Source organism: Montipora capricornis, chromosome 10, assembly GCF_036669925.1.
Source record: "Montipora capricornis isolate CH-2021 chromosome 10, ASM3666992v2, whole genome shotgun sequence".
In the NCBI taxonomy this organism is placed as follows: domain Eukaryota; kingdom Metazoa; phylum Cnidaria; class Anthozoa; order Scleractinia; family Acroporidae; genus Montipora; species Montipora capricornis.
In genome coordinates, this window is record NC_090892.1 from 49,935,519 (window position 1) to 49,945,331 (window position 9,813).

The window sequence follows — 9,813 nt, forward strand, 5'->3', positions numbered from 1 at the left end:
AAGCTGAGCGGTCACTAAGCCTGTGTCTAAGATGGCGGCAACTAAACGAAAGGTGGATTGCAAATTTATATCTCTGTACTTGTCCCAGCAGATTCTATTGTTACGCTTATCGATTTCATTATCTTATTTTTATTGAAATTGGAATTTTCAGATTGGTGGAGAGGACACGAATATTACTCTTGAAGATCAACAACAGATCAATACATTTGCACGGAAAAGTGCCCGATTTTCAGAACTGAAAGATGAGATAAAAGCGAAAAAGGTGCAATTGATAAGTAAAGAAACTTGTAATAAATATTAATTATAATCATTTTACTGAAAGAGACTTGCCAAATCGATATAGGCAATCGAACTGATATTAATGATAATCCAGGGACTTCTTGGTTGGACGTTTTTTGTAGACTTTTTTGTATGTTTCATTTGCTTCGTGTACTTGCTAGCCTTCTATCCTCATTTATCTTTCACATATCTGACGTGTGAGGTGTTTTTTTCAGAAAGAACTGCAAAATATTGAAGACGCCAGTGATGAACTCATGCTTTTAGATGACGACACAGCACCAATTCCATATCCTTGCATATAGTTCAAATGAATGAATAATTTATTAATGATATATGTTGAACCACATTTGCAGGATCCTGAAGTAACTGTAGTGGTGTCAGGATTTTACAGTATTTTCTCAATTACACACTCACAGTTACAATTACTGTGACACTCCGCTGACACAAGTAGGGGAAACCCTGGGGAGGGGAGAGGAACGGGTAGGCAAATATCTTATTTCCCTATTTTTAAACTCATTTCTCTACCTCCTCCCTACATGTTTCGGCCGTTTGGCCCTCCTCCCTGACTTTTTACCTTTCTCCCTGATCCTGATTACTTTTATGGGTTTATGTGAAGTAACAGTCTACACATGCAGTCTAAATTCCTTCTGATGTTGTGACTTACAGATCCCACACTCTATTAAGTAAGAGCAGGGCATGGATTTCCTGGTGTTGTGGTGTGGCCTGAATTGGTCCCCAATTAGTGCCATGAGGTGCTAGAACACCTAGACCTTTAAATAAAGATTGTGACTGATTGATTGATTGATTGATTGATTGGTTGACATATATCACAAGGTTTCAAGGTTTCAAGGTTTTACACTGTAAAAGGCGAGGAAGCCCATAAAGAAACTATAAGAGCTTATGGAGCTATGGGCTTCCTCAAATTAGACTAAGAAATTAAGTTTAAGATAGCACTGGGACATAATACAATATATTATTAAAAAGACGAAAGAGTGCACACACACACATTTATCCACAAAAATACAAAAGCGTAAATACTTCGAAGAATTTGATGCTACTAACGATAAAGAAGAAATCTTTTAAGGTTTTTGCAAAACTGAGCGGTAGATCCACCATATCATTTATTTAATGATTTAAGGCCTGACAGCTTTTAGAGTGTCATTGTGTAGTAATTTACTCATGTTGAAAGAAGACATCAAAGCAAGCAAATTAATACACAGTGTATTGAAAGGTTCCTTAATATATACATATTAAGCAACTTAGTCTGTTTCAAAGATTGCTGACCTGAGTGAACTCACAGGGAACCTTCTTGAACTGTGTGCTCATGCTCTGGTGAACTTAGCACTTAAATAAGTTTTTAAATTTGTTCTTTTTCTAGCTTCTAGAATGACAATAAACAACATTTCTGGGGCAGAGGCATTATTTCATCTTGACCTCGTAATTTTGTACCAATATTCATAATAATTTGCATTATTTTTCAATAGTGATCATAATTATAATGTTTATGGATGTTCACAACTAATGTACCAACAGTTGCACAGTTTGTATCAGGGCTTTAATACTGTTACAGTCGCAAATACTGAAAGCCCAAACACAACTTTGTAAGTGCAAAAGCTGATCTTGTAGAATATTGCATGTTTCCTTAACTCTTCTTACTTACAGAATAGGTGAGGTTTTCATTCATTTATCATCTGAAGAAACACAAGATTTCCTGGAAAATGCAAAGTCCAAGCTTCAGGAGGAAATCAAAACCCTTGAATCCCAATCAGGAGAAGTTAAAACAATTCTTAGTGATTTGAAAGTGAAACTCTATGCCAAATTTGGGAACAATATTAATCTGGAGGCAGAAGAAGAATGAAAGAAAAACAAAATAACTCTAAAAAAAGACAAATAATTAAAAGTTCCTTTCATAAATGTGTACTGGTATATGTCATTTGTTTAATAACAGTGGATAAGCCAGACTTTTTTTATGTAACATCCCAGCACTGGCAACTGATACCAGCAGCTGGTTGGTATGAGAAAAGAGAAGTAGAGGATGGATTTATAAGGTTGATGCCGAAAAGAGTGAAAAGGGGAAAGAGGAGGAAGGCAAAAAAGAGAAAGTTACAACAATTGGTGCATCGTGGATTTCCCTTACACTTTGCCCAGGCAGGTATTTTTTACAGGTCATTGCCTTACATCACTAAAAACAACCTAACTTTTTCCTAATGTAACCTTAGGCCAAAATATTAGTTTTTTTTAGGCCTGTGGCGGTTAGCATTAGAGTTGTTTCATCATTGTTACAACAGTGACCCGTAAACCTGACCTGTGACCTGTAAAATATACCTTCCACAATTTTCCCTTGTCATAAGTTTTACTTATGGATCCAAGCAGGTTTCTAAGATGTTGGGGGAATTGGTCAGATCACAAATACCTATAAATCTCCTCAAATTGCAGCTTCATGCGCAAAATTTAATGTCTAACAACCATTTTGGTGAGAGTGTCCTTGAAAACCTTTTCAATAGCACCTTTGATGCTTGAAGTGATATAGATCAGCCAACACCGTTTTGGATCCACTCCTGAATATTTGCTCCCAATTTCCCCTTTTGATATCATAACCAAAGATGAAGCCTGTCAATCTTTATTGGGAAACATTCATTGTACGTATAATAAAATGTCACAAGACCGTTTTTCTATAGTGATTCTTTTTGGATCAAAATGATTTTTCTGAGGTTTCGATAGGAAAAGAGTACCAAATGACAACTCAGATAAGAAGGTTTCGAGTTTTGGGCGTGACAATGGACTTTTAGTTAAGTGTCTAGACTTGTGGGGCTCGGCACCAATTGAGGATGCTATACATCATGGAAAGGAAAGGAAAGGACCTTTATTTAAGTGTCTAATCTAGCACTGGAGCACTACTTGGGGAGACTGTAAACTGAAATGAACAATACTTATTATTATTATTATTATTATTATTATTATTATTATTATTGCAAATCAAGTCACATGTTAGTCTTTGAGGAGAGAGGAAAACCGGAGTACTCAATGTTTCTGCTTTCATTTCTTGTAAAAAGTACTAAAATCATATCGGTACAAATGAACATTGTTGTTACAATTATAGAAACAGGTTTCCCTTGTATTAGAGTTGGTGTGGTGGGGAGAGGGGTGGGGGGGGGGGGGACTTATTTGACAGGGGCACTTGTCTGATATTATGACCTTGGGGCTGGTCGCTTATTAAGGGGAGAGTGGTAATTAGAGCATGGGCGCTTATGAGAGGAAATATGGCTATACAAGTTTAACACCAATTCTGGGAATCAAACCCAGGCCACATCAATGGGAGGCCTGTGCTCTCACCCTTTTGCTAATTCTGTTTGTTCAAGTTAAGGGTGAAAATCTTTCTTTTACCTCAAGGAAGTAAAAGTATGGGTAGGACTGGAGCTGAAGGAGACGAAATTTTTATTTGTTCCCAACCCTTGGTTTAATCTCGTACCCAGATCTTCCACGGTCTCACATTTCCAGTGACAGAGTGCGATCTGGGTACGAGATTACCCTTGGTTACATTTAATTTTCCGGATGAAGGACACATCCGTCATCTTATATAGCGTACGCTACTGCAAAACGAAGGCCCGTTCACGGTATTAAAAGGTCGTGATATGAGCTGCAGAACTGTTTGTTTCCGTGGTGTACGACACAGCAAAACTTGCTGGATTTTTGTTAATCCGTTTTCTTTTACACAACGAACGGTAGGAGCAAGTAATATGTGCTTTTCTTGATACCCTGTGCATTTAATTTTAAAAGGTGAACAATTTGGTCGGTGAGGTCCTTCGATCGATGAATCGGTATTCCATCGCGATTTGAGTTATGAAAGCTAACGTTCCATCTTCGAGAATTAAAAGTAATTTGACTGCGAAGAGAAGAAGAACACGTATTTGAGTTTTTGATTAAAAGCCTAGATCCAAGGAACCGATCTCGATCAGGTTGTCTTGGAACTTGTAAGCTTACCATAGCCATGTACATGTACAATTAAGATGGGTATTATAAAGACTGGTCATCTGCAGCTCTCAGGACAGCAGGTCCAAAACACAGGTCACAGGCCATTGTTTTTCCAATACAGGAAGTAAACCTAACCTTAGGCCTAATTAGGCCTAAACAAACGTTTTTAGGCCTAAGGTTAATAGCTTTTATGAATATTTAGGGTTTTTTCTGTATTGGTGAAACAATGACCTGTGACCTGTGTTTTGTACCTGCCGCTGTCAGAACTACTGGGAGTATCATGTTTTCAACTTTTTGGTGAATGTTTCTTTTGTTTATTCTTGTTTTTCAAGATTTGACTTCTTCTTATATGTTAAGTATTGCCAAATATCAGCGTTGAACAGCATTTGGGAGTAGAGAAATAAACTCCTTAGTTAATTTTTAATCAGGGATTACTGTTAATTGGCTTTTGAACAACCAGGCCCAGGGCCCAGTCGTTCAAAAGCCGATTAAAGTTAATCCCTGATTAAATTCACCAATACTCCCAAATGCCGTTCAACGCTGATATTCAGCAGAACTTTACATTAGAAGAAGTCGATCTTGAAAAACAAAAATAAGCAAAAGAAACTTTCACCAAAAAGTTGAAAACAGGAAACAAAAGTTTTCAACTTCCTCAAATTTAATCAAGTCTCTTGCAACCGGATTTTTGGAGAGACAGACTGACTTTTGGAGAGACTCATTTACTTGGGTTGAGTCGGATTCACAACCTGACTCGAATCAATTGGACTAAGTCTATCCGCCGACATTTTCTTCCCTCCCTATTGGAATTTCTATAAGAAAAGCAGTGAGCTCTCTATCAAAGTAAGGTCAACACTAGTCTCTCTTTCATTGATAGACCTGCTAAGTAATTACCGGTAAGCGCAACTGTAAATTGTTCTATTATTCTAGAGACCGAATTTGTGTCACAGAAAATTATACCTTATCCTAGATTAAACTCTCTGATTACTTTTCCCCACACTTAAGGCTAAAATACTTCACTTTTAAATCATACCCTTCTCAAAGACGAACACCTATAATTATTAAGTTAAACTTTATTGTAGGTGCTGCATTCAAGGTTTAGCACAATCCATGTTGAATCAACTAAGGATGAGAAGGATTCTACACCAAAAGTCGAAAAATATGCTTATGGGAAAACTGGTTTTGAAAGGCGAAACAAGGAAGCAGAGGGCTTATTTTACCTAAAGACAGTGCATTTACCAGACCAACTGGAGAGGAACCTCAAACAGTATTTTAAAAGTAAGTGATGCAATGGCCTTCCTCATTTTGGATGAAACATCAATAGTTGATCACTAATGGAGGATCTAAGAATGACATCCTTATAGCTGTTGTCATTTTTATTCACTCCTCAGGGGCTCCAGGACACCCTCAGTTGACAAGTAAAATCGTCTTGCGTTAGACAGAGTAAAATCTGTTAAGTCTCACTCCCAGGAATCAGTGGGTCAAAGACCAGAAGTGCATGTAATTAACCCATGCATTTTAGCACAGGGAATTGAGGAATCAATGACCACAGAGTATGACAAAGTGAAGCAACTATACAAGATAATATATAGATTTAGCCAAGCCTTAGCATAGCTCCCGGGTTATTTAATAGGGCCGTTTATACGAGAGAAAATAAGTGGCGGCTAACTCTGGGGGCGGCTTACATAAGCCGCGAAAGGAACTATTTACAAGCCGCGGCTTGAGAAAGCTGTGAACGTAGATTTTGTACCATTTATACAGGGTGTTCGCGGCTTACGTAAGCCGCGGCCAGAGTTAGCCGCGGCTTAGTTTCTCTCGTATAAACGGCCCTATTGTTACAATAAGTTAACCTGGCTTGAGCCTGCTATCCAATCAATTTTATGGTAAGCATGTTTAATTTTAAGGCCAAGTTCAATTTTAATGCTTGTCCACTGCCATTCATATTAGGCTGCCTAGTTGTTGGAAATAAAGTTATAAAATGTATAAATGATGGCCAGATATTTTAGGGCAGGTACAAAAGTTGGGCCGGATCAACTTGGATCGCTCACCTCAGATCGAGCGAAAAACAGTTTTGTAAGCCAAAACTATTCAACATTTGCGCCAATTTCATCAAGGTTAGTTTAAAGATTAAGGTTAGGGTGATTTCTCGAGGCCTTATCTTAAGTTTTTTATTTACGCCGATCCGAGATGAGCAATCCTAGTTGATGTTGTCCAACTTTTGTACCTGCCTGATAATTATTTTAGTTTGAAGACCTGATTTCTTTGCTTGTAGCATCTTGCATGTTGAGTATGGAAATTGAAATTAACTTTAATATCAAACATACTTACTTTCTTAAATTTACAATATTTGACAAATTACATTTCGTTTTTTGTAGAGTTCCCAAAGAAGGTGGTTGAAAATGATGGCAGAAAACTTGCCAGGCACCTTAAGAATAGAGGCCGTCCAACAGATCAAACCTGGCAGAAGTACAGGGAGTCTAGAAGACAAAGAAATTTACAAGCTGGTATAACCAAAAACAAATTATAGTGTGCACGTACATGAAATAAAACTACATCGTGGCATGATGATCCGCATCTGACAGGATGCGGTCGCAATTTTGGTCGCAATTGCGAGTACTGATTTACCATAAGCATATAAATACATTGGAAGGGCCTAATTATTAGTTCTATGCATTGTTTAAATTTCTGCATAATCCGTTGTAATTTCCGCATAATCAATGCATGTTTACGCCTAATATGGCCAAAAATTTCCGCATAATCTTTGATTTTATTCCGCATCCTATCAGAAGCCCTGTTACATGTAGTTAACTTTTATGGACTGTAGGAAATTATAGAGCTAGCAAATGAAGTTGCAAAGATTCATTGGCTGCACAGGCATACAGTCAAGAGATCTTTGGAAAACATTTGACTTTTTTATCTCAAGGTCATTTCACATAACTGTTGCCACTGTAAGAACATCATTTAAATGGAACTTAAAGGCATAATAGTTGAGAAAACCAATACATGTGTAAACTAAAAAAGCCAACAAGCTTTGTTAAGATGTTTTCTTAATCTTCAGGGACCCAGTGATATTTGAGTTGCACAGTCTTATAAATGTAGTTGAGGACTACATGTACTTTCAATTGACATTTTCATGGTTGAGTGAATATTTAGTACCAGTATTTCACCACCCTGGAACTGTTCTTAATTTTTCCATTACTATTGAATGTAGAAACAGAAGTTAATCCAGAAGACATTCTGAAGTTAGAATTGCAAGAGAGGGGATCCATATTTGACAACAAAACTGATGAAGTAAGTGATGGTGAGGAGGATGAATTTGACGATCAAACTGAATCAATGAACCACAGACATCAGCAAGAAATTAAGGGTGACATTGGAGAAACTGATATAAAAGAAACCAGTCTAAGAACAGGCATTAATGATGATGAGAATGACCTTGGTGGTGAAGATAACACCAGACAGAATGTGAAGACAATGAAGAAGCCGAAACGAGCTGAATATAAAGTCGTAAGGTAAGTTATCAATATTGTCATAAGAATCTCAGTTTATGATTAAGGTTTTCATTTACTGTAAGATTGTACCCAAGTGATACCCCTAGAGCTGGTACACTAAACGTTTTCTACCGTTCATACATGGGTGACAATAGGAAATCCATTAGCAGTTTTTATTTCATAATTCCTATCCTAATTTGTGTTTTCATTCAATGCCTTTACTTGTCATTTGTGGAAGATGGCAAAAAATGCATTGAAGGGCCAAATTTAATGCTGGCAAAACCTATACATGTATTTGTTTTCTCTCATTTTGTTCTTGTTGACTCTTTCGACAAGAACGACAATACTAACACAACATTAACGTTTTTGTTCTTTGTATTGTTTGTTGTTACGGAAATAATTAACAGCACACAACAAGATGAGAAATGTTAAGTTGTACGCATTGATAGGTTTTTATTCTCTGCTTTCAGGTACAACAAAAGGGAATCAACAGCTTATGCAGCTAGTAGAATACCTTCCAGTTATGGTGCAACACTCCGGGTATTTCATGAAGTATGTGATTATTGTGTGACCAGAAAAACAGAAATTTTTGGCAAAAGTAATCAACTTCTATACCTATTCATTTTTTTCTTTTTCTGACAGATGACTCGCCGTGAACCAGACTTTAAACCAGAAACTATGCTAGATTTTGGTTCAGGAACTGGAATGGCATTATGGTAATATGACAATTTATAATAATATTCATATGCTCCCATGTAAAATTTCTTACAGCAGCTCAAAGCTTGAGCTTCTGTTAGCTTAGGTTGGTTACAACTGCACTGATTGGCTATTAAAAAGTTAAGAGTGCCTTTAGTTAATTATAGCGAACCCAAACACTGTGCTGATGGCATCAAAGATAAAATAAAATTAATGGTCATTCCACAAGAAAACTTGGCAGAAAACTATGCGTTCTTTATCATCATGATAGTGATAATGACTAGTGATTTGTCTGAACAAGCTTTCAAGCTTGTTTTGTCCTTAGTTTTTAAGGATGGAAAACTTTGCTATTTAATATTTTGATTAACATAGAAACAGCACAATTTGAAATAGTCAACTGTTTCAAGACAATCAGGGAGAAAACATTTTGGACCCTTCAGAAAGAATAGATTTCTAGAGAGATTTCTAGGACACTCCAGCAAGAAATCATTAAGGTTCCATCAAGGTTCTAGTGGCAAGTTTCAAAGAGGAAATCTGATGGTCATTAGTCATGCAAATCTTTGTGTCATGTCATCATGATGGTCTGTTATTGAGATAATAAGAATAATGTTCTTTTGTTAATAAGTATACCGGTAATATGTTAAGAAGGCCTTGAATAAGGTATTAAAGTCTTGAACTTTTGTTTACTTTCAGGGCAGCACATCAGAAATGGGGAGACTCGATCAGAGAATATCAGTGTGTGGATGTATCACAGGATATGATTGATTTGGCTCGGTATCTTCTTAAAGGTTGGGAACAGGGTAGAGCTGAAGAATTACAGAATTGGGCAGCAACTGGGAGATAAAAATAATGTAGAGGTTACATTTTTGTGTTAATTTTCTGAGAGGTTGTGGAGTATATGAGCCCATTTTAAAACTGGAAGCTATATACTGTATTCTCATTAAAATCCTTACACTGTGTTTAACACTAAGAAGTTTTATAGCAATTACATGTATTATAAAAGGACAGAGAAGAATGAAAACAGGGACAGAAGGGGATAGGAACGAGGAGAGGAAGAGATATCATGAAGAAGTATATGTCCGTTTTTTGTAGAACAAAAAACAGACATGAAAAGATGGGAAAAGAGATGGAGCAGTGAGGAAAATAAATTGAAAATGGGAGAGAACAAAATGGGAACAGGGACAGAAGAGGCTGAAAATTGGGAGACAAGCAGATGGAAATAATTAATATTTCTAGAGAAGGGTAACTATGAAAAATTAGAACAGACATAGTAGAGGATGGGAACTGGGAAATAAGGAAGAGTACAGTATAAACAGGGACAGAAGGGGACCAGAACTAACTGAAGAGAGAAATATGTCACTACAAGAAAAAAAGATAG

General features: G+C 36.8%; 2 protein-coding genes across 2 annotated transcripts in view; both read left to right on the forward strand.

The window, feature by feature from the left end:
- Positions 1-4: 4 nt before the first annotated feature.
- Positions 5-2,197, forward strand: LOC138019237 (prefoldin subunit 4-like). The gene is made up of 4 exons (XM_068865960.1): positions 5-52; positions 152-262; positions 495-564; positions 1,935-2,197. The coding sequence occupies exons 1-4, from the start codon at positions 32-34 to the stop codon at positions 2,135-2,137; spliced, it is 405 nt and encodes a 134-aa protein (XP_068722061.1). The 5' UTR covers positions 5-31; the 3' UTR covers positions 2,138-2,197.
- Positions 2,198-3,874: 1,677 nt separating this feature from the next.
- LOC138020075 (ribosome assembly protein METTL17, mitochondrial-like) overlaps positions 3,875-9,813 on the forward strand; it is a 16,666-nt gene continuing 10,727 nt past the window's right edge. Inside the window, exons 1-7 of the mRNA XM_068867072.1 lie at positions 3,875-4,001; positions 5,331-5,526; positions 6,624-6,752; positions 7,460-7,760; positions 8,210-8,291; positions 8,382-8,455; positions 9,129-9,223. Of these exons, the coding sequence (XP_068723173.1) occupies positions 3,912-4,001; positions 5,331-5,526; positions 6,624-6,752; positions 7,460-7,760; positions 8,210-8,291; positions 8,382-8,455; positions 9,129-9,223 (967 nt within the window). The 5' untranslated portion in view covers positions 3,875-3,911. The remainder of the gene's footprint in view (positions 4,002-5,330; positions 5,527-6,623; positions 6,753-7,459; positions 7,761-8,209; positions 8,292-8,381; positions 8,456-9,128; positions 9,224-9,813) is intronic.